Source organism: Cyrtonyx montezumae, unplaced genomic scaffold (genome assembly GCF_038088225.1).
Source record: "Cyrtonyx montezumae isolate F1298 unplaced genomic scaffold, pur_monq_1.0 scaffold_10, whole genome shotgun sequence".
NCBI lineage: Eukaryota > Metazoa > Chordata > Aves > Galliformes > Odontophoridae > Cyrtonyx > Cyrtonyx montezumae.
Genome location: NW_027071826.1, coordinates 58,513,026 through 58,538,710, shown reverse-complemented (window position 1 = coordinate 58,538,710; position 25,685 = coordinate 58,513,026). Strand labels below are relative to the sequence as shown.

Here is a 25,685-nt window from a genome sequence, read left to right as displayed (position 1 = left end):
TAGTCTTACAGAGATACAGAAAGAAAATAGTATCTGCCTACAGGATGGAAAGCTTAGGAACACCACTAACACCACTAGCTCATCAGCGTTACATCGATTTCAACATCTCAACCTATACAAACTATACACAGAACCAATTTGGACTACACCGATGACATTAAAAGCTGCCTCCTAAATGTAAATAGCTGAAGTTTGCTCACTAACCTCCACAGACAGTGCACAAAGAGCAGGAGGGAGGCTGCACTGTCCCAGCAAGGCCTGTACATCAGAACAAACTTCTCAAAGGCCTGCATTGATGGAGTCCGTGGCTCCCAGAAGTCCATGATTAAGCACAGGGATCTGTAGTCTTCACAGCAGTAGTCTTTCCAATTTTGGCCTGCTCTCTATTTCTTACAGGTTATTTCGTTCATTGAAAGCAAGACTATCGTTTCTGCATTTTGGGAGGGGCTCCAGCAAAGTGATGAGGATTAAAACTGATGCCATATGTGAGAATGTTAAGCAGTAGTGAAATAATGGTAGTGAAAGTCAATTCTAGACATGTTAATTTAGAAATTCGTCATCACCGCTTTATACAAGAGCTCTGTCAATCAATCTAGAACAAAATGAGCAAGGTATGTAATAAGAACAGCCATTCTAGGGAAGACTAGAAAAGGAAGCCAAGAACGTTGGCGAGAGAGAGCTTGCTTTCTCATGATACTTAAGTCAAAGAATGTCCTGTGTGACTTCTTCAGCCCTGCACCTAAACAATCATCGGGGATCCTGGAGCAGACTCTGATGAATCGAGCTCACCATTCTTCGCAGATAGTGGTAACCAACAGGTACCTTAGAGAGGACAGCAGAAATTTCCTCATGTCTGGAAAAGATGAAGTTACACGTGTTTGGAAGGATACAGAACATCTGATTTCCCACCCCTAGCTTTGAAATATTCCTGGGTCTTTCTGCTCAACTCACCCAATATTCCCGATTTTTTTTTCAACAGTGAAAGGCAGTGAAGAAGATGGGTAGTTGGATGACAGGGACAGTGCCAACTCAAACTTTGCAAAAGCAGTGGAAGAGGAGAAGAGAAGCTTCACACTGTGAGAAATGAAAAGAAAAACATGGTCACAAAACGTACAAACGTACATCTCCTTTGAACTGTTCCAGAATGAAAACTAATTGCAGAACCTTTCAAAATTAAAGAATGCGTATATAGAATAATAATAATAAAAAAAAGCTTTCTGGTTAACATAAAACATTTCTAGCTAGATAAAGTTTTCTGAACTCTTAAGCAGGACCATAATTTGAGAATTGTTTCATGAATCCAATCCTATTGAAATCAGGACAAATTTCTTTCTGCATAAAAGACTAAGACCATCAACAAGTGCACAATGCCCAGGAAACAAATGCCTTGGGGGTACCACAGAATACGAGAAGATTAAAGAAAACCTTTACAAGGCAGTTGTGCCACAGTGCATCTTCCTGAGAACAAGCTGCCTGAACACTTGTTTCACTGTTTTAACTAAACGTAGCTCTTCTGGGACTTGTGGCAGGTAGTAGAAGAATGCTCTTGTGAAGGGTCCTACAAAATTAGAGTAATGTAAGTAAAATACATTTTAATTTAAATGCTCTCATCCTTCGAGGACCGTTTCCACATGGATGAAGCAAATCAGTGTGTAAGGCTATTATCAAAGAAACAAAGCACTAAGCTTCACAGGTGAAATCTTGGCTCTGTTTGCTTTGCATTGCTACACTCTGGTCTGAAGTTCTAAGTGAGAGAGTCAAGCCCAACAGGAAAGCAGTAAATAAGAGGAGATTAATAGTAGGTAGTGAGGAAGATGACTGAGTGCAAGAGGAGTTTCGTACCCAAGCTTTTGGATAGCACAGTTCAAGTGTATTAAAAAAAAGCTGACTCGTTAAAAATTAATTGCATAAAACAACATTCTCAAGAAAACAAACTTAGAAGTATCTTCTGCTTCTGCTTATGTGGAGACCCTCTGTAAGATTTGCATAAGCTCCATCTAAAGTTACTCACTTTGTGTCAACGATATCTGTCTTGAGAAGATTATATTTTCCACCCCATCTCTCCAGAAACTCAATCTCCTCTCCTAAGATCCTGCAACGACTCACCACCAAAGAGACATCGTGAAGCACCTACGGAAGAGATCAGAAAAGGATTTACACTGAAACCACTACTACGTGACACTTGAAAATGAAAGTTATGCTAGAAACCGTTAAAAATAGGCAGCTGAACTACTATCTCACTCTGTAAACCGAAATGGAACTGTACAAGCATAAAAACAAATCAAATATACATCCTTCTTCGCTATAAGTTTCTCCCTTTAGCTTTGCCAACAGGGTTGCACAAATACAGGGAACGTGGGATTTCACTCAGGAATTTAAACCGCTAATTGTCTTGAAAGCAGAACGCCACGCGGCTCAATTCCCTGATGTCTACTAGCAGGAATAAGGCTTTTAAGCAATCACTGAGACAGTCAGACATCAAGGCAGCAAATAAGGAGGAAACCACAGCTTTTAGGTCTCTTGACTTCTGGGACAGGTTATTTATGAAACAGAATTTGATTGGCATTAATCCAAGTATTCATCAATACGTTTTCATTCTCTGTATCAACCCGTGACAAAAAAGATGTCATGTTTTTCTGGAGTCCCCTAGGCTTTTCAGACACGTTACCTGAGGCAAATATTGCAGAGTGGGACACTTCTCCTGCCAGCATCCCCGACTTTCAATAAACTGGAATATGAGTCTTTGGACTAAACCTGAGGAGAGTGGAGCTTTTTCCTCTGGAACAAAAAAGGAAACGGTGTTGCAGGAAATCTTTTCAAAGCCATGTAGTAACGCACCAGCAGCTAAAACGAATGTACAATGTCCTCCCAGTAAGAATACAATGAGGGCAGCTAATTTCAAGCTACGGGAAATATCTTACCATCCAAGAGAGATTCAAAGCTGAGGCTAACTATTTTTCTTGAAGGATTTTCACCAAAAACATCACCATCTGAGAGGGAAAGGAAAAAAACCTCAAGTAGTAAATATTTCCATACTCAGTTCTCTTAAGAAACAGACACTTGTTACACACGTTTAGAAATTCTGTACAGAGCACTGATAAACCTCTTCATATCCACTATTTATTATTTCTCTTAGCTTACGTGCTACCTCTATAGCTTATTTTTATTTCTTTTTAAAGATTCTATGCTAGGAAAAATCTGTTAAGTTTCTATCGTGTAACTATTTCACCTTTTGAATTCATAAAACAGAAGTCTGCCAGTTTTGCAGCTTACCTATTGGGGTTCCAAACACAACTGTGAGTTCAATAGAATCATGAAGAAAATTAAAGACTGCCTGTCGTTCACTCCATTCACTAATCTCCCACTCAGTGAAGCTATAGGGAATAAAACAAACACAGACACCTTAAGTTTCCACGAACCAATCAAAACAGTCATCTGAAGGATAAAGATCAGAGAATTAAGAACGCTTACACTTAAATATTGTGTAAGAGACCAAATAAAATTTCCCTTGTTAACAAAGTATAAGAATTTCTTGGGATCCAGAGCATGACACTGGTCATTTCACATAAACGCTGCTTCTGGGATGGGAAGAGAGGTGGATACAGGAAGAGGAAACGCAGAGTATCACCGTGAAGCCATTCACTGATCACAGAAGTTTTATTGCTTATCATAGGTTGTAAGGAGATGGGCATCCAAAGATAAATCAAACCAAAAGGAAAAACAACAAACACACACAAACACATTTATAGAGAAATGCAAGGTTCCAGAACTAGCTGATAAAAACAAATACACAACACCTTCAAGTCTTTTTTTTTTTAATCTTACTTGCATCTCTCCAGGAGCTCCTGGCAGCTCTTTTCGTTTTCCTGTAGATGCTTCATCTGAGCAAGTATTTGCCCATTCTCAGTCTCCAGATCTGACAGCTCTCTACAGAGATGAAGCAAAACATCCGATGTAGCACACTGGTGAGAAATAATACAAATCTCTAGAATCTCAGTGTGAATATTTTTGAAGCTCCTTAGATCCTCTCACCTTAGAAGTTCCTTTTCTTGAGCTTTGAGGCTTCCCAGTTCTAAAAGAAAAGGGGGTGGGGGGGGGAAGGGAAGCTGTGAGAAAAAATAGCAGCAAACATACTGTACAGGTGTGAGAGATTTCTACTTGTTGGCTGTTACTCCTACCTGGATACAGACATGTGGTCAACAAAAGTTTTGTATTGAACAATTACAGTGCTGAACACAACAGCCAGCGCACACTCTTCTAATCACACCGCTCCGAGTCCTAAATCCCATTTTGCCACGAGAAAAATATCTGCTTCATACTTTAACATTTCTATTATTCGCTGTATCCAACGTGAAAATGAAAGCTGTAACGTCTGCATTTGTATCAGTGAGTTTCAGTCTCTTCAGAACTTAAAAGTTGATACCATTACCTTCTTCTAGTTTTCTTGATTCTGAGTCCTCTTCTTCCATTTCATCATCACTGCAGTCTGTTTCACATTCTTCCCATTCAGAATCTGTGGGAAAGAAGTATCAGAAGGTCTACGCAGAACTCCCAGATTCAATATTTAGAATCTATTTTATTTGTCTCTGTGTTCCAGTATTTTAAAACTAGCTGATAAAAATGTGCCAGCAGCCAGGGAGAGAGGGATATCTACCGAAAACCTGAAGAAGCAACAGATAAGGAAAATAAAACTCCTCTTACTGCACTGCTTCGGAGCTGTTACCATGCAACGTAAATTGTACTCAAGGCACTGAAAGACAATTGAGGAGGATGGAAATAACTGAAAATACAAATATGTGACAATCTCGAGTACTGAATGCAGCTTGTGTGAGTGCAGCTGAGCAAGTCTGCAGCCATTTTGAGGTGTGTACAGTACATCCCTAGCAGATTTAGCCAGCTCGGTAACATGTCCAGAGGCTACAATTACAGTTCTGTATTTCAGCGCATTTTGGTGTATTTTCCGTCTTCATATGACGTGCAAGTAGCTGCCACAAGGCAAGTTTGCAGGCACAAGTGAAGGTGTTTAAGCCTAACAGATACTTGCAACTCTAGAATTTTTAAATTCCTGGTGGCCACTGAACACAGAGTCTTGAAACAACAACTTAAACAGCATCTCCCCAGAGAAAAATAAAGGGACTGGACAAGAAATCAGCGGATTACTCAGTGGTTTGGAAACATACCTGCTTCCAGATCTGCAAGACAACTTTCTGCCTCCTCAAGCAATTCATCTATGTTTGCAATTCTTGATTGTAGCTTTTCATATTGTTCCTAAGGTGAGAAAATTGTGCTCCTTTGGAATACATTCATACCTAAGTCAATGATGCTTTTAAAGAAACTGAACGCCTTCTGGGACCACCATGTAGATTTCTGCTTGCTAATACACTAATTAAGAAGCTGATACAATCTGTCATTAGAACGGTGAGGCAGAATAACAGACAGTAAGGCAAATGCCACGCTTAAGAACCAGAAACTTGACAACGTATCTTCCTTCCCACTTTTTTTTAGTGAAGGTACGAGATAAGATGTGTAACTCATTTCAAGATACCTATCACAATGCACTGCTTGTGCATTTCCTCGTTAGTTACTAATATGGACATCACTATAGTATAAAGAATTGATTTGTGATGGCACGTCCTTTAACACTCCTGTTTTTCACTCCCATTATTTAACTGCCTAAAGATCTAGGCAGAAGGTTCCTATAACGTTAGTGCAAGAAAATGTCACTGTCCCAACGTATTTTACAACTGCTTATAAGTAAAAGAAAAACATGTTTAATAAGAAGCAGTCTTACGTTAGTTAGGTTCCTACATTTGATGGTTCCATGCTAGTTCAAGCACAGATAAAATACGGTAGAAGTTCCTCCTTTAAACCTAAACTTCTGAAGCCTTGTGACACATTACCTGTGCACTCTGCAGCAATTTGCTGTATAACGCCTCTTTCTCATTGTGAGCCAGGATTTTACTTTCCTTGATGAAATAGGATTTCATTTTGTTCAGTTCTGCTCCAAAGCTCTTCAGCTGCAATGAATAGAGAATATGAAAGCGAATGAGAATGTGAAACAAAGAATTTTTCAATCTAGTCTTTAGAGTCTGTCCCTTTTCTGCTCCCCCTCCTTTCAATGCCCCATTTCTCTAGGAGCAGTATTTCATGTTTCAAATGAAATTGAGTTTAAGGCTGGACAACTCCAATTAATTCAAGGATTATCTGCTAACAAAGCAACGATTTCCTTAGCAAAGATCCAACCCAATCTATCTTCCAAGGGGAACAGCACGGAAAGCAGAAACATTAGATTTTAACAGTTTCAATAACTTATGAAAGATTTGCTCTCATAAAATAAAGAGCAGCTTTATTAATTATGTCAGATGCCTCTCATTTCAATCTTTCAAGACTTATTTAGAACACTTGTTCCCTTACTGTTAAAGAGGACAACCGAAATGCTAACACAAGTCCAGGCACCATCCAAACCACAAGAAATGGTAACAAAGCCACCTGCTTGAACAGAACATAGCTACAGATTACATAATACAACATTTTCTCTGATAACTATCAAGCTCAAGATGCAGAGGAGCATACAAATTGCTGTTTTGTACCATGTTTTCAAGCCATTGCCACTAGGTGGTATCATTCTAAAGCCAGAACGTAGAGCTTTGCTTTCAAAATTCTCAGCTAAGGGTCCTAGGGCCCTTTATTGTTTCTGAGTACATTCTTCCCGAATCCAGTTAATATCCTATCCCCTGTGATAACCTGTAACACAAATCTAATTATGAATTATGAAAAAACCCTGTCTTTCATCATTTTAACCTTTTATTTTCGTGGACTAGTCTTTTATTCTTGGCTTCAGAAGCGAGGAAAACAATCTCTTGATGTTCTTTCTTAATTCTGTCTGAATACTCTTATAATGCTTCCGTATTTTAAATGCAAATGTCTTTGGGGTGCCTTTTGTGCCGTTATCATTAGCATTCTCCTTTAAATACCCTCTGGCCTCATAATCTTTTGCTCTGGCATGTGACACCATTGTTACACTCCAGATGCTGAATGAGGTTTTATTTTTGTGTAATGACCTGTTTTCTATTCATTATAAATCTCAAACTATCACACATACCTTTCCAAACTAAATAAACATCTAGCTTCATGAAATGTTCTGTTCCTCCAAAGAAACTGCAGAGCCTCAACAATAGGAGCAGTTCCTTGTTTCCTTCCAAAACTGCTCTGTTTGCTCAGGCTCCTCTGAAGTTTCTTTACTCTGAGCTAACCAGTATTACCAGCTTCAAGTTTTTCTGTTTTATAGCAACATATTCACTCTAATCTATATTAAATTGTCTCTGCACTTAACCCTCATTACTTAAGAAATCCTTTATTCTGGTTCTTAAGAGTAGCCTTTCACTCAGAAACTATTTCCCCTTGTATCTTCTACCTACCAATACACAAATAAATGCATAGACTGAGCTTACTTCTTCATTATGTAAAGAACAACATTATCTCTTCATGCAACATTACCTCTTCGTCAGAGCAGGTTCTCATTACTTCCCACAAACTCTTATTCACATTCACCAGTGGTTGATCCTGAACACTCACATACTGTTTTAATCTGAAATACAGGGGGAAAAATAATAATTGAAAGAAAGGCTTGTTGCAACTGCACCAAGCATATAAAGAAGCCAAAGGAATAGGAAACTATGCTATTGGGGCTGGGAAAAACCTTGCTGCTGATTTTAAATTTTAACATAAAACTTGTTTTAACAGAAATTGTAGGTGGCATAATGCATTAGATCAAAAAGGGACCTTCAGGTAAGGAAATAAACCATGGTAAGGGTATAGCAAACACTGGAAAACTGGAACAACAGATCAAAACCTGTTATGATTCTGCTTCCTATGTTTGATCATTTTCCGTAAAACTCCGAACTCTTCTGTTACGTAACTGAAACACTCCATCAGTAACAGAGGGAAACGATGCTTTAACTATAGCCATTGTCATAGCTCCTCCCCCCAGGGGGCTGCCCTATACCACCTAAACCTGTAATAAAACTGGCTGCCAGCACTAAATAGGTTAACTATCCTTCTTCTATTTTTCCCCATATGTAACGTATTGACTTTCTCCGGGCCATTCTGCATGCCAACAGAGCTGAAACATAAAACTACTAATTTAACCTACGGCTGACAGAATACAGACATACTCATCTATCATCTGAGAAAGAGCCTGGCAGTCTTCTTCATAAATACGCATCTTGGGATGGTAAACATATTGGCTGAGGATCAGGTCTTCCGGAGTAGGTGGAGCACTGACAGCACACTGGGAATAAAAAGAGAGGGGAAAACTGTGAGGAGAGAGGAAAAAAAGAGATGTGTGCTTTTTAGGAACAGTACTGTCTTATTGGTTCCTGCACAGAAACCAGCAGAAGGGCACAAACCTTCATTTTTGCAGAACAGAAAATAAATCTAACGGAGGTAGCCTGACATATTTGATTTACTGGGGATTTTCCATCAAATCACCTATATATAGAAGCACATAAATAACTGAGCTTAATTTCATCCTTTCAGAGAAAGCTTTTATGTCTGGTATATATACGGTTGTTTTTTTTTGCAAACTAGTAAAATAGTGTTCCTTATCCCCAGGAAGTTATCTGAATTCGTAATGTGACTATCCTACTGACTTTATTACCCTGACAGTGTGACAACTTGCAACAGTAAGATTTGCTTGCACAGGAGCCAGTTGTCTAAAGGACTAAATCTAAAGCATAAGAAAGAATTTGACAAGAATTTTCACAAACGTACCACTTACCATCTAAAGAACATGTCAACAAACATCTTTCTCAGTGATGCAGACACTGCTAAAGCTTTTCCACTGCCCCAGCACAACATCTGCTGTGCCAGGAGAAACTGCAGTAAGCCACAGAAAATGCAAACATTTGACATAATTCCCTATATTCTTTCTTAAACAAGTACTAAGCATTGCCATGCTACAACTTGCTCTGCTCATAAAACGTGTAAGGTTTTCCATGTCAGTACAGAAAATCAGTGCAAATATTCACATTCTATGTACTTTCTGATTTGAATTACACACATATTGCAGTGTCCATGCAAAACTAAGAGGATGTAAGAAATCCACTTCAGTAACTTTATCAATTTGCACATCAAAGCTGACTGTCCCTGCAAATTCCACTACTGCTGGAAGTGGCTATAGAAAGGGAAACAAAAACTAGACTATGTAAGAAGGAATCACTCTTAATTGGAGCTGCTGGAAAAAGAAAAAAATCATCAGAAAGCAGATGCTCTAAAATTAAGCACAGTTATTTCAACGTGGACAGTTTTTCCCAGTGCTTTTCTTCCCCCACCCCCCCACCCCACTACCAGAGGTAAATGGTGGAACTTATTTCCAGGCATAGAATAAACACAGATTGAAGAAAGGGCCTTGTAGCAATTGTAACTGACTGAATAAACAAAGCTATGGCAGAGCTAAGAATAAATCGGGTTTCTCAGTGTTATAGCTAAAGGTAAAAGGCTTTTTGCACACATCCTGCTATACTTTCAGACATCATCCTGACTTCAGTGGACAACTGATACAGTAAGAAGATAAAGCGAAGAGGTTAGACGGAGCTTCTAATTATTTCAAGCATGCAACACTTTCAAACAAGATTAAAAAGCAGGATTAGAATATTTATCCATGAACTAACACATTTCATTTTGTGAAGAGACTGAGATCTATTTTCCAATACTGAGGAAAAAAAGCATCAGTTATTAGCGGTGAACTAGAAAAGAGAGAATTGGAAGCACACGGTGTCTAATACTCATCAAGGTGGAACTGACTTCTGTCTGGAACCATTCAGAGACCTTTGATATAAGGGTGCTTAGAGAAAACATGAAGACAAATACAACGTAAAGTCAGTTTCACAGGACAGATACTCACACTGGCTGGAATATGGCTCTGCCGGGGCTTCTGAATTGGAACATGGACTTGAAGAAGAGTGAAAAACTCCCCAACTGTGATGACACCACTCTGAAATTTCTGCAACATCAGGAAAATCATGCAGGTAAGTGCATTCTTCAAGAAAGGATACTTATTGGTATATATGCACACAAGTATTTTTCCTTGTTAGGAAAAGAAGCTGGCATCTCTCAGCTATATATACATACCTCCCATAAATTATCTTCACAAATGCTATCTGTGAGAAGCTGAAACTCCATCTGACTGCTTCGTTGAACTAGGCAAAAAAAAACAAGTAAAAAACATGGCTGGGGGTTAAAAATATTCTTAGAGAAATACGAACCCTAGTTTATTAGTTCTAGAAGAAAAGCACACTTCTTGTGTGTTTTCAGTGCTGAATGAAGTCAGTGAAGAAAAAAAATCTACTTTAGGCAAATGCTAAACAATAGGCTAAAAGCCTACAATGTGAAATAAAAGTCACTTCAGAGTGGTAATGAAACAACAGGTCATTCTTCCATGGAAGGAAAGCCACATGCGTAGTACTAAAACTAATAAACTTGAAAATTAGCCTCCAACAAATTTATGGAGAGCATTCTATGTTAGCATAGACTGATCTGAGCCGAGCAACTTTCAAGATGGCTTTCAAATTCTGAGCAAGAAGACCTAGTTTATCACCCAAAGAAAAGAGCCCAGCTTCCATTGGATAAGATAAACACTTTCATGGCTGCAGGTGGCAAAGTTGGAATTGGTTTTGTAAATAGTAGAAAAATATCACTTACTAGATGACTGGCAGATTTCTCTCATTAGTTCTAGCTAAATTAGTGAGAGCTAATAAATCAATAAGCTGGATCTTTCAAGAGCCAGGCAGATGCCTCTCCTGCACTCTGAGGAATCTTGTTCCGAGCTCACAGTTCTGAGACAAGCAGGCTCTGTAAGGAACCAGCCTAAAACAATCTTAGGGCCAGAAGAGTAAGAGTTGGGGATTTCGTCTGTGCTAATAAAAAAAAAAAAAAAAAAAACAACCCTGTGTCTTCAGGCCAACCTGGCCACAAAAACAAAAATATGAATTCTGCAACTTTTCTCCTCATCTCAGTTCGCGGGACTCGGCCTCATAGCCAGAGTGAAAAAGCACACAGACGAGTTGGATGGAAAGCTGCAAAGCAGGCATTCAGTGCCTTTCCCAGACAGGGTATGCATTAAGGGCAGGGCTTGTCCTTAACGAAGCCAAAAAGATACAAAAGTTTGAGACATTACTACAAAGGAAGCCTTACTTGTTAATTCCGTGTCAGCCTTAACAGAATCTAGAGAGCTGCTGCTGTTGGCTTGAGTACAGTCAGGGTTTTTAGCTGATAGATTTGGAGAATCTTCACTTCCAGCAACTTCTGCTCGGCTTTCAGATACAGCGTCACAAGTAACCTGGCATTAGCATGTTAAAAAGAAAAAAAAAAGAACAGGAAATGAGAAAAGTTTTATGAAAAAAGCAAGAATAATTCAATCAGTAGTTTGTGTAGCTGTTTCTTGACGTTCAGAACTGAATTATTTTTGGTACGTGCACATTTCATATTTAATCAGCAAGAAAAACAGCACGTGACTGCTCAATCTATTTCTTACCATGGCATATAGGAAGCAATGTTCCAAAGTCCTTCATTTATTTCTCAATCAAAGCAGTAGCCACCACGGCACACACTTGCAGTTTTCAGAGCTAAAAAGTTTCTAATGATGATGCACAAACTAATTCTTATGCTCAGATCAGTGTTTCATATTTGCTCAGGTTTCCTCGATCCAGCAGCAACTTGTGTTGTCCATAAGACAGCCAATTTAAAATAAAAATTCAGATTTTAAATACTAGCTTTTGTTCTTACTCCATAATTACACAAAAATGACATCTAGCAAGTGGTTTAGTACAGATGACTAAGAATACTTACCTGAGAAAGGCTCACTAAGATACTGTGGAGAAAATGATTCAAAATCGACACTGTCTTTACCGCTTGTCATGGATCAGGAAAATTGCACACATTGATCTCATTGTTCCAGTTCAGCAAAACAATGAGAAATGCTTGGGAAGACATAGCAAAATGACAGTAAACTGATGCTAAAGAGCAACAGAAAATCCCCTACCTGTTCACACCTGAACATACAAATAGAAGTGCTGTTAGTGGAGTAGTAAGTGCATCTTGATAAGGAGAGATCGGGCTTACCTGCAGGTCTTGAGAGGCCCCACCGACCAGGATTTCATCCATCTTCAGCTTTTTTAGACTTTGAAGATCCTCATCAACTTGTTTCAAAGCTCTTTTTGCACTGTTGCAAGTTTCTGTCTCTTCAACTTGAATCTTTTCATTGTTTTTTTCATCTCTGTCATTGCAAGCCCCTTCCACAAATTCAGAGCTTATAGAATCATTTGAATCCACTTCTTCCGGGCAGACAGGAAGAAATTCTTCTGCTATAAAATGAGAAGGGCTGAAGTTCTGCCTACTGGAATTGTCGTAACCTGGAGCTTTAACGGTGTTTAGATTTACTTCTGAAACTGGTGATTCTACTTTGTCTGATTTTGCATTTATGTCTTGCACACTAGAAACAGAAGGATTTCTTCTGTTCGGTAGCTTAGGTTGAAAGATACCTAGAGGGATATTTCTTCCTTTATATTTGTTCTTAAGTGCCATACCTAAATTTGCATCCGTGGGAGCAGCTCCAGATTCAAGGCAGGCACTCCTATGCTCTTTGGCAGAACATAAATTTTGTTCATTTATGCTATTTTTTCCTAACCTCAAAGCATCCTCTGGCTGAGTCGGTAACTTCAACAAGTGGTCAGAAAGAACAGCTTCAGAAACAACTACCGATTTCCTTCTAATATTTTCCAGTTTGGAACAAATGTTTAAAATACCTGATAATTTAGGCACAAGAGTACAATCTATTGGATCTCTCAGACTGTCACTGCCTGAAAGTTGCTCGGTTTGTTCAGCATTTATTTGGAATTCTGTTGCCTCTCCTTCAGTCGATGGCACGTTTTCCTCCCATTCCTTGTTACAAACTGGAACAGTGCCTGCTCCATCCATAGCTAAATCTGCAGGTAGATCTTTACATCCAGATGAATCATCTTTCAATACTTGATTTCTCTGAGTACTAAGCGCACCTGGAGGACCCTTCAAAGAATCTGGCTGCTGAGCAGAAAGAAAAACATGAGAGACCACATCTCCACTTTCTTCGCCGCAGTCCAAGGGGTCATTACTTGGCAGCTTTAAAGACACTTTCATTGATTTCATTGATCCTGGATGTACAAGATCCTGCTCGTTGTTTGCAGGAACCGAATCTTCCACGGAAAGGCCAAGATCCTGTAGTGCCTGGACATCCAAAGCACCTTTGGGAACTGAGACCGAATGTATGGAATCTGGTATTGTGCCACTGAGGGCTTTGATAAGTCCTTTCTCAGTAGGTGGTGCTGAGGCTGATAAAGAGGAAGGAACTGAGGGCTTACTATTCGATTCTTTATGATCCTCACCATTCAGGTCTTTTACTTGCAGAGAATCTACTTCATCTCTGCAAGAGGACGATGATGCACGATGCAAGTCTGGTTGTTGAGTGCTTTCACGTGACACTCCTTGATTCTCAGGTCCTGCAGTATTGTTATTAACAGCAATAGTATGCGATGAAGTTAATTCCATGTCATCGTGGTTGTGGCGAAATAAAACGGGCTTATTAGCAGGATCTGCAGAAATGGCTGGAATGGACCTTCCATTCCATACACCAATCTCACCACTTAATGCAGCGTGAGTTTTAGTGATGTCCATATTCTCAGCCAAAGGAAAAATGACTGTTTTGCTACCTGAAAGGGCCTCCCGTACAACCTGCGTAGGCAGATTTAATCTATCCTCACATGAACGCCTTTCAGTACTTCCATTAGCAGGGTGATATTCAGTCATTTCCATGTCAGCCTGGTCACTTGTAAACATAACAGAGGAATTTAAAGGAACAGACTGCCTGGGTTGCCTACCTTGCAGAAAATTTTCTTTTAAAGATACGTCATGCGCTCTAGTGATTTCCATATCATTCAAGGCAAACATAGTAGCTTCTCTGTTTGAAGGAACTTCCTGTCCAACAACTTTATCCAAGTTCAACGCATCATCACACGGAGCTTTTGCTGTAATTTTATTGGCAGAGCAAGACTTAATGTCTGTGTCAGCCTGGTTACTTGTGAACGCAACGGTTCTAACAGGACGAGCTGAAGATGGAGAAGGAAGCCCTACCTCATTTTGCGAGACAATTTCATGGCTTATTGCTGCTGTAAGTCCCTCTGTGATGCTCATGTCATTATTCTCACTCAATGAAAACAAAAGCGTCTTTTTCCCATTTGCTCCTTTCAAGCTTTTCCTTCTACTTCCATTCGTTGTGCTAAGCATCCCTCGAGACACAGCCTTTTCCATAGCATTATCAGTCGCAAAAGAATCAAGCCTACTTATTTCCATGTCGTTATTTTGTGTAAAAACAAAAGTTTTATCTTCGGAAGTGAATGATATGTCATTGTTTGAAAGTTTAGACTGCAAAATTCTTTTGTTGCCTGCTGAATCCGTAGGATTTCCAGTGATGTCCATATCAGCACCTTCTAAAAAGATGGTAGTTTTCTCATCTGCAGAAAGCAAATGCTTTACACCAGTCTCATGGGATACCAAGGAGTACGTATCACACCCAGGCTGCTCCTGACTGTTTGTCACCGTTACCTCTTTTTTTAAGGATATTTTATCTTCAATATGTCCTGGTGCTGCTTTTCTTCCTGGTGAAATAGTACAGATGTTTTGATGAGGAGCCACTAGTGCACAGTTTTCAGTCAAGTCCATGTTTACATCAGAGGGAAATACACCTGACTTTTCTAAAAAGGAAGGCAACTGGGATCTTCCCTGAAGTTTAGAATTACTGGCTAGTGACTTCTCTTCAACACCTCTCAAGTGCAGCTCACCACCTGACTGAGGATTATTAAAATCCTCTTCTGAAGAAACTGCTTTACTGATCAAAAAATCTCTCTCAAAATCTTCCCCAGTTGATAATACGTTGTTCACTACCATCATAGGATGGATTTTCTGTCTGTCAGAGTTTTGGCAATCTGAGAACATTCCCAGTGTTTTTCCAGGTTGCGCATCTCTTTTATTTCCAGAGGGAGCAAGCTCATTACTGGAAACAAAGAAACCACCTGGAGCTAAATGAGTAACAGTTTGTTTATTTGAGCTCATTCTGGCTTCTCCATATTCTGTTGCTGCAGTCTGACTCGTACGATCTACAGAAAACTGCTTTTGCATCTGTTTGGCTTTTGCGTTATTTTGAAAATGAGCATTCTCATTTTCTCGTACAGTATTAATAGGAGTAATGACCAAAGAAAGTGCTTTGGTTATGTCCATGTTTTCATCATCTGAAAACATCCCTCTCTCGTCATTTCTGCAGGAAACTGAAGAATTTAGAAGTTTCTTTCCCAAAGGCTGGGATACATAAACTTTTTCACTTTGCAAAGATGTGAATGCATAGTTGTCAGTGACAATATTTTCATAAACTTCCCTCTTTTGCTCCTGGAGCAAATACGTGCTCTTTGCACAGGAACTCAGATGACCAGCTTGGAAGTTTGTTTTTCCAAGCTTCTCATTGACTGTTATCACCTCAACACCTTTAGTATTCATTTCTATAGCCTGGCTTTTTCTAATACTTGCATGAGCACCAATTGCCTCAAGATTTTCCTTGTCCCTGTACAAAGAACATGCAGCATCGTTAACATTAACGTTCAAGTTCTTTCTTGGAATTATTTTACAATGCATTTGTTTCGCTTCTGCAGATATCCCAGTGCTTTGATCACTACTGACAACTGCCTGACATTTAGTTATTTCTGTTTTTTCATGCTCCCTTAAATTGGAAGATATAGGCCTACTATCAAGAAAATGTGGTTTGCAAGTAACAGAGCTGGAGTTTCCAGGAGGAAATTCATTTTCCGTATTCCTTCTATTACCCTTGCCAACACAATTTTTAGTCAAGTCTGTATCTGTTCCTGAAAATATAGCAGTTTTCTCACCTGGTAGGGAAACAAGTAGGGAGTTTGCTGGTCTGTGGTGAAGCCTCCCCTTAGAGGAACCAGTAGATACTGAATCTGTACATGAACTGAAACCAGCGTTCAACGAAGCAGCACTGTGATCTTGGGTTACTCTTTCATTTCGTCCCTCTGAGCCTGAAGATAGTTCATGTGCACTGTTCTTATGTGACAGAGAACTTCTGTCATCTAAAGACAGACTTCTTGTATTGTCATTATTGACTGGATGTCTTCTTTCTACTAGCCGAGAATTTCTACTAACTGGTTTTTCAGAAGCTTTATGGCACGAAGCGTTCAGTCCTTTGGTACTTTCATTATAGAGTACATCTGTGTAATTCCCAGTAATTTCCATGTCACCACACTGAGAAAAAACAACAGTTTTATCATCTCGGAAGACAGTCTCAGAAGAAACAGATCCTGGGATAGAAGACAACGTTCTGGTCTCCTGCTTAAATGCTCGCAGCGCTGCAGCTTCTCCTGTGTCCTCAACATTTACCATTTTTTTGCTTGTACAAAGTTGAGGCTCTTGCCTTACGATTAACTGCTGATGAGATGTTCTCTTTACGACAGAGAAGCTATCTAACTCCATGGACGAAAAATCCTTTTTGAAGTTTTTATCTTGATTATCTACGATGGCAAAAGGAAAATGTATTTTTGCCGTCTGATTAGCTGTCATATCCATTCCATCATCTGCAAACGCACGAGTAACATCTGCGGATGGTAACTGCTCTGTTGGAGCCTCACAAATACCAGAACGCATGTTTTGAATATCAGATGCTTGGCATTTTGTCATTTCCATTCCATCACCTTGCTCTCTAAGTATTTTTGTTACGTTGCAGATGGACACTCGTTCATTGGAATATACAAATTCCACTGACGATCGGGCCATGTCTTCTGAAACTTGTGAAGGGACAAAAAAAAGGTTTTCTTTTTCAGGTCCTTCAACAGGATTAAGTGCTTTATCATTTGAATTCAAGTTCATTGAAAATTCATTGGAATCCGTTTTCCCTGCAGTAGCATCTTCCTTCTTTTCAAAAGATGGGCAGAAACAGCTTGCAGGATCAAAGGAAAAATGAAAATCTTTGCTTGTTTCTGCCTTTCCACTGATAGAGTTTAACTCAGCCAGAAATGACACGATATCTATTTTCTCAGTTTTGTCAGTTCCACTGTTTTTCAGGTTACGTGCAATCACTGCAGTGTGACTCGTTGTCATATCCATTTCATTTTCATCTGAGAAGATGAGTGTTGTTTCAGGCCTATCTGTTCTCAGAATAGTGTTGCCCACATCATGGCCCTGAAAAAAAAAAGACAAGAAATAACAGTTACTAGCACATGCAACAAATGACAACTACTTACTCCATTTAAAACAAAAATAAACAAACACAATTCTAACCTTAAAACTACCTTTACAGGGTTTGGCTTTGTTTTGTCTTGTGATTGTTTTTTTGTTTAATAAAAATAAGTCCTTCTCAACAAGTAACAACATATGCAAGGAAGAGAGGACAACTTTACTACAAATTATTACAGCCCATATTTTATATATATATATATATATAAATTATATATTTAAATGGCATTTCTTGAAACAACGTGTCTCAGCTTTAAGACAAAATTTCATGTTTAGACATATGAAATCCTCGTAAGCATGGAACTGAGTCTTTTTTGACAGAATCAATATTTTCCATCACTCTGTGATGAAGTTTCTGTCCTTTTCCCCCGATCAACTGCAAATAAAATCCCTGACCAGATTATCATGCACATTTGCCAGAGCAGCAGTGCCAAGTTGGAATTTTTTTATAAGACTTCCACACTGACTAAGAAGATTTCAGTCTCTTTAATAGAAAGGATTTACAATTTTAAAGCTGTGGACCAAAAGCGGCCAGTAGCAAGATTATACTGTGTTATATAAACATAATGAATAGACTGAATAAAAATAACTTCATATTTTCTTGAAATTACGTGCACTATTTTATAAAAGCAAGAAATATAGCACACTAGAAAAACCACAACCACGTACATAACCTAAAAATGACCTTTTAGGCTCATGGTACACATCTTCTAATCCAAACTAGATTTTAACCACTTTTATTACATTATTTATTTATTTTAAGCATTCTTTCACAAGAGATAAGACATTTATTTAAATTTAAATTAAGCATGGAAGGCAGCACTGCGGGAAACTGTTTAATACCACCATGACAACAACACTGATAAATAACACCATTCAGGATTTCTGGGCCTCTGAAGGTCTTAACTAGACATTTCCTGTTTTCTCACTTCAGTCAGCTGAAGGGTTTTAGGCACCCCTCCGTGTCACCCATTGCTATTTTCCTGAAGTTTTTAACAGTGCAAAGACAGTATATTTATGTATATCCATTCTACTCACGGAAGGAAAAAAATATAATGTAAGCAGAGAGTAATATATATATATAAATAATTATAACCAGACCTATCTGAAACGTAAGCTCCTTTACATATTCTTAGATAAGAGGTGAGAAGAATGTAAGAATTAGCTCAGGTACTGAAATACAGCAAGCAATTTTAGAAACAGGAGTTATCAATAGCATAGCATAATGCCCATCAGATTAGGAAAAGACTTCAAAATATAGATTACGCTTCAGAGGAATTTTATGTGAATTCAAGGATATATTTTTCAGACAGCTGTGGTATATCTTTCACCTTAACTACACAAATTATTATAATATACTTTGGGCACTAATATTTTCAGCACTGAAGAGATAAAATTCACATACCTCAGTCTGCTGCACCAATGACTGGATAGGGGCATGAAGCAAAGTGTTCATCCCTGTTAAAAGAAAAGCAAATCCTGCATTTGCTGATCTATTTTATTACTTTAATCAACAGAAGTGAAGATCTACGCACTCATTATACAAGCACTGCTTTGCGAGTAAGTGCAATTAAAGCCACATACAATCTGAGAAACATTATCAGTACTGCTCTGAACACTTAGTGAACACTTAGTAAAGCTATCCTTACCTCCAAAACACTGTGCTAGTAAACAGCCCAATAGGGCAAAGCCCTATAAAGCAATAGTGATCTCCAACAGGGAGGCTGCCCTAGGCATATTAAAATTATTCTACAACAATTAATTGATAGCCTGGAATAAAAAATAGCCATTTTCTTATTAAATCTATTTTTAAACTCACCAGTAATCTCACATGGAACGGCTTCAGGTTCTTCATTTCTACAAAAGGTGGTTTAGGGAAACAGCATGTTAAAAAAATAAATGTAAAACAGGTGGTTTCAGCAATATAACCAAAAGGCAGAGAAATATGCTGCATAGCTCATACATGACTGGGCAGCAGATATCAGACAGATAAAAAAAAGAAGAAAGAATAAAAGATTAATATTTTATTTTTAACTCAGACTTTCCATTTTCAGTCGTCCTTTTCTCTTTGAAAATGGGAAGTTGTGCCCCTAAAGCCTGAAATCATTTCTCTGTAATACCAAAACCAAAAGCCAGGTATAATAACCAACTTGTTGGCATTTTGTCTAACATTTAATACCTCCTGCTCTTCCATGTTTTCTTGACTGTTCTTTCAAGACCAAGAAGCCTGAGTTGGAATATTCATTTTTATTTACACACACGTACACATATGTTACTGTATTGCTTTGAAAGCTTTAAAAGCATTTAACTACAACTCTAGGTAAGCTGTTTCCTTGCTGCAGGTTTTAAATGAGAAAGTTTCCTTCGTGGACAGTCTAACTCAACTTCTGAAATCTCATCATTTTATTTTATCTAGACAATAATTTTGAAATCAGACAACACTTTATCCACCTCCAAGTGAAGAAATTACAGTAATAAATATCCAAAAAGACATCTATCAAACGTGGACTCCGATAAGTCTCTCCTGACAGACATTCCCAAGCAACAGACCTTGGAAAGAAGCAGTTTCAAGACGTTATTCAAATTTCCAGAAATCTCTATGTGAACGGCCAAAATAACCACATCCTTCTTATATCACTTCTTTAACCAGTCAAAAGCACGGAGCAATTTTATATCTAAACAAGCACGCTGCATTTGTGTGTTTCTCTGAGGACTAACGTTCTGATGGTTGCACGCCACGTGAGGAGGTGTATTTGCATGACAGAGCTCTAGAATTGTGGGAAGAATTTTCCCCCAGACTTACTGATTAAGCAGGACGTGATTCTCCGTATCTTCTGCACACTCTAAAAATAAGAAAATTAGACATTTTAGCACGAGAAACAGGATCAAAACATTCAGAGACAAAAGAAAACTTAGTAGAAGAGAATGTTCTGGAGTTGTCACACCCTCGATGTTCCTTTTATTGTGGCAAAAACACAGGAAAGCAAAGTACTTGAAAATGCATTAGCTTTTCAGATTTTTATTAGGTAATCTTTGACAGAGTGAATATGACATTCTCCACAGTCTTCTTTTAATCTAAATCACCAAAGCTAATTTTGCTTGAGCTGCACTTTGAGTTGTCTAAAAATATAGTAATTCCTTCTCTGAGCTTCCAGGTCCAACAGTACCAGTAACCAATGGGCTTTTATCCTGTCCAGTATAAACAGCTGACCATACTGTTCCCTATATGTGACTAAGAGTCTGAGTTCCTAAATTCTGGCTGTAATCTTGCTGCTAAGTCTCTGAAATAGGTCAGAAAAGAAAGCTTTACCTTCATTTTCTCTCTCTGCTGCATTATTCTTAAGATCTCGATGGAAGACCCTGCAGCTAAGAACAAAAAACAGTTTTTGAAAATATGAGACCACCAGTTTTGAAGCATAGAAATAAGAAGGCTTTTTGAGTTTTTTGTTTTTTAAATCAGCCCTGATTTTAGTCTTTTCCCACACGGTATGTACTGAAATCGAGACAGAAGCTGATTGAATCCAACCATACTTTCCAGAAGGTTAAGGAAAAGTATAAATTTCCTAATTATATGAAATTCACTCAACCACTTTTTTCTAGCTAGCAAGAAAGAATGAGTAACAGCTCTCTAGAGGCTCAAAATCAACTCAGTAAAAAAAAAAGTCACTGATTTTCTATACTGAATGCCCACAAAGGTACGCAAACAGCAATTTTAGGCCATGGAAGATTACTGTCTTAAGCCTTATAATTAAATAAAGGATGTAGATCTGCATCCTTCAGATCAAACTTACTTGATGGTGTTGGCAAAGCTGACACGTCGAGAGCTTTTCCTACGTTTTTCTATATTGAGATCCTGACAATAAAGAACACAACGGTTTAATTACGGAGAACAATTCTTGGAGCGTAAGAAAAAGTATAGATTCTCACAAAAAAAAAATCTGAAAATAGAAAAGCAAACCAAGTACCCTGACACAGGCATGTCCAACTCACGACCTGCACGTGGCCCACCCTCTGCTCCTGCACTATAAAGGAAACAGCTCTTCAGCCCAAGTGGCCCCCCAGCAAACACTCGCTATCAGATATTCAACTCAAAAATCTGACCAGTCTCTTTACCAGACTTTCATGGCACCCACTGAAATTCATTGATGCTTACTGAATGTTCATGGGGACCAAAGAGTGGATGTGAGCACACTGAGGCCTTGAGTGGTGTGCTTTTTACACTGGTGATAGTGGGTCACCTGTGCTGATGCAGTTTTTTGTTGTTGCTTTTTTTTTTTTTTTAAGTGCACTGAATGCAGCTCTCGCTCACTGCTGGCAAAAGGGCACAGCTAATAGGGGTGACTGTGTTGGAAAAAATAGCGTTTTGTAGCTGACAATATGCTCAGTCAAGTAGTGCTATTGTGTTCTTTATATCTGTTGTAGTTTCCATAGAAATAAATAGGAGGCATTACTTTCAGAGCAACCTATGCGGCCCAAGACAATTCCTCCATTCCCAGTGCAGTCCAGGCAAGCCAAAAGGTTGGACACTCAAGGTCTGACAAATACAATGGATATCTGCCAACATCTTTTAACTGCTTACAGTTCTTCAACTTCCCTCCTCCTTACACAGACACTCATCTCAGAAGAAGCAGGTCTCTGTGGTGACTGCTTGGTTACACAGAAGCAGCAGAATGCCAGTAATAAAGCTTTTTGTTTGGAATAATGTTTGGTGTACTATGGAAAAAACAAGTTTAGCACGAGCTGCAGGGTTTATTTTGTTTTCTGTCTCAAGAATGGGAAAACTACAGCACTGCAACTGGGGTCTCCAGACATCTCACCTTACTGACTTTACCAGTTAGAACAGGTTAAACTTCAAATCAAATGGACTACAGCAGAAGCGAGTTCTATCTATTAATTTCCAGTAAAAGAAAAACTGAATGGATTTATTGTAATACTTATTACTCCTAAAATTACCCTCCAAAGCAGATCGTGGGACATTGTACATCTATGTTATGCTAGTGAAAGTTTAATCAAGAACGAGTTGAGGAGCAAAGCAAAGATATTAGCATCAGCAAAAGAGGACTGAATAGATTTACCTGAGTGAGTTCATTCCCATTTCCCAGATCATCAAGAGGATTTCGTGGAGCCTTCAATATCTAAAAGAAAGTACAGCAGTTGAGGAAATTAGCCCTAGCTACCACAAAAGGAACAAGAAACAAGTAAGAGTTGGGTCTTATGTTGTGAAATAAGTGCAGCAGGAACGAAACAAAAAGGACAGGAGCACAGCTGAACATCTTTAATAGAAGAAACAGTGCACATAGGTAGGTCTTACTGAAGCAAGCAGCCAGTTTATTCTGTCTTAAGACATCCCACAGTGAATGCTTCACATCTTTGGGCATTAATTTGGAAACAGAAAAAACCTAAGTAAATAAACTTCAAATAAACACATAAATGACCAATTGTTATTAAGATTTAGAAAGAGAATTCAATCTTTAAAAAAAATGCATAAAATAAATTAAAAGACTTCGAAAAGCTATTGTTATATCGTTGACCAAAGAATTTGTAAGCTCCTTCTATCCATAACCATGAACATAATTCACACAGTTTTCATTTCTAGACATCTTATTTAAGTATTTATTTATTTTGAGAAGAGAACAGGTGAACTTCCCTTCTCAACATTAAACACATTCATTTCCACTCCGAAATTTACCAGGCACCCACAAAAGCTTGGATTCACCTGCAAATCTTTCTGTGGATGCCTTCTGTCACACCGCTCATGTGAACAGTAACGTTTTCAGCAGTGAACTGCTGCGCAGGGAGGCTACATGAACTCATTAATGGCACGTAGAGAATTTCTAAGAACACCAGCATAACATTCAATCACAGATCTAAAAGGGCCTTGCTCAGCTTTTGGTATGCCTTTCCTTCAGGCTGTGATGAGAAAAATCAATTTCTCTTTACAGCTTCCCTCTCTTCAGTCACTCATTCACTTTAGGAATGCCTTAAAGTTACTCACAGAGGACAGTCGTTTTCCTCTGATGTGCTCTGTGTTATCACTGCAGGGAGGAAAAGAGAAACTTATTAGTGCATAAACTAGACCAAGATGTATGTCTTGAACAACACTGACAAATTGTTTTTAGGTTAATAATTCAAATTCTCCTTTTTTTTTTTTTTTTAAAAACAAGTGCACTACTACATAAAGAAGCTTGCTTGGAAAAGATAATTTCAGCACTACGTCCCAGAAACAAGCCTTGTAAAATTCAGCATATTCTGCTCCAGTCCCCACGGTCAGTTTCCAGACAATCCACTGCTATAAAATTTCCTCAGTCTTTCCAACACCTGATCAAATAAAGTTCTTCACGATGGACAGCTTTTCATTCAAGAAACGCTGAACTACACTCTAAGAAGCATTCTGCATCTAAAAGATAGTTGAATGACAGTAAGAACCTATCCTAAACGAGGTTTCAACTTACTTTTCCATGTTAGAATCCACATAAATGTTGTCCATTTCTGCAAGAAGTGTTTCTCCTATAAAATAGAGTGCTGAAATCCAAAAATATTAATGAATGGCAGTAAGAGCATTACACACAGCTGGATACTAACCTCAGTAAGCTGGTCTAATTTTTCTTTCTTTAGTCACAGGAATTCACTGATATTTAATTGGCTTCTCAAGTCCGTGTTTTCTCTTGCATATCATATTATAAATCAATTGTGCTAAATGTTTGAGTTTTACTGTCCAGGCATCCTTCTGTTTAAGATTCTGGTAACTGCTGGTAAATATGACCAAGCCTTCTCCAATGCAAAGTTTGCTCTGCATACACACTACAATACTGCACTCGCTACTGCCTCTTGTCCACCTTCCTGCAATAGCATCTTGTATCTTACCAACTAGAACGTACATTAGAAGTCACAGAAGGAGACAGTGAGTTAACCCACACCGTGAGGATGCCTATTGCCTAAGGTTACTTGTAAAGCACTACCAATTTCAGAGCTTTGATTACCAGCTAATATTCCTTATAAGCTCAGACTCCCATGGATCTGAAGAACACAAAACACAGTACCACTGAATCAATACTAAAACATGACTGCGTGCAATGTGCTGTGCTATTTCATAGATTTCATCGGTATTTATCAACATTTACACCTCCATCAATCACTTTGCAAAGGACCTTCACGTGACAGCTATAAGTAATCTGACAGTATTTACCACAATACTTCATTTTCCCTTCTCTAAGCCTCAACAAGCCACGCCTTTAGAATCATAGGATGGCCACCAACCTCCAGATCTGGTAGTAGACCAGGTTGCCCAGGGTCCCATCCAACCTGGTCTCGAAACACCTCCAGGGATGGAGCATCCACAGCCTCTCTGGGCAGCCAGTGAAAGCACCTCACCATCCCTCCGTAAACAACTTGCTCCTGACATCCAATCTAAACCTTCCCTCCTTGAGCTTAAAACCATTCCCCCTCGTCCTATCACTGCCTACCCTTGCAAAAAGTTGATTCCTCTCCTGTTTACAATCCCCTTTTAATCACTCCTCTTCTCCAGACTGAACAAGCCCAGCTCCCTCACTCTGTCTTCGTAGGGGAGGTGCCCCAGCCCTCTCAAATATCTTTACGGCCCTTCTCTGGACTCTCTCCAGCAGTTCCACATCTATCCTGTATTGGGGGTCCCACACCTGGATGCGGTGCTTCAGACGGAGCCCCACGAGGGCAGAGTAGAGAGGAGCAATCGCCTCTTTGTTCCTGCTGGCTCTTCTGGTGGAGCCCAGGATACGGTTGGCTTTTCTTCTTCAGAGAAACCCTTACTTAGGGAAGGATTGAGTGTACCGTAGATACATATATTACGTGCAAATATTACAATAGGAATATCTGCACGGAACAGCCCGGCTTTTGCATTTCACACCTCAGAGAAGGCACCAAGAGAGCTCTGAAGATGATCAAGCCCGATACCTGCTCAAAGCTCCAGCTAGCCTGTTTTACCCGCGTCCCCTCGGCCTCCAGACCGCCCAGCTCCGAGCGCGCCCAAATCTCAGCCCCTCCCGCCGCGCCCCAGCAGCCCCCGCCTCACGCAGCCCCGAGCTCCCTAAACTATTCACGCCTTCCCCCCGCTGCTCGGCCGCTCTGGCTCACCGCTCACACCCGCTCTCCGCCGCTGAGCCCCGGACCCTCAGCGCCCATCGGGCTGGGCCGCCGCTGCCGCCCCGCGATTCAAACCGCCGCGCATGCGCGCCGCGCCATCCCGCCTTCCGGCCGGCAGCGCCGTACAGCATGGCGCCCCCCAGCGCTCCGTACAATATGGCGGCCTCCGCGCCTTGCCGCTTCGCTGTCGGCCTTCACCGGCGCCCGCCGCGCTCGGATCGGTGTGGTTGGAGTGTCAG

General features: G+C 39.5%; 1 protein-coding gene across 1 annotated transcript; it reads right to left on the bottom strand.

Moving 5' to 3' along the window:
* Positions 1–740: 740 nt before the first annotated feature.
* On the bottom strand, positions 741–23,849 carry KNL1 (kinetochore scaffold 1). Its single transcript, XM_065755573.1, has 26 exons — positions 23,781–23,849; positions 23,324–23,363; positions 22,404–22,463; positions 21,120–21,181; positions 20,639–20,694; positions 20,132–20,171; positions 19,148–19,185; positions 18,734–18,786; positions 15,966–17,274; positions 12,121–14,687; positions 11,194–11,338; positions 10,132–10,199; positions 9,905–10,003; positions 8,175–8,290; positions 7,498–7,588; positions 5,901–6,017; positions 5,181–5,268; positions 4,430–4,513; positions 4,033–4,072; positions 3,826–3,927; positions 3,274–3,374; positions 2,922–2,990; positions 2,669–2,778; positions 2,012–2,130; positions 952–1,074; positions 741–853 (listed from the first exon to the last, which is right to left on the bottom strand). Exons 1-26 carry the CDS (start codon positions 23,813–23,815, stop codon positions 748–750), a joined length of 5,838 nt encoding a protein of 1,945 aa, XP_065611645.1. The 5' UTR covers positions 23,816–23,849; the 3' UTR covers positions 741–747.
* Positions 23,850–25,685: the final 1,836 nt, after the last annotated feature.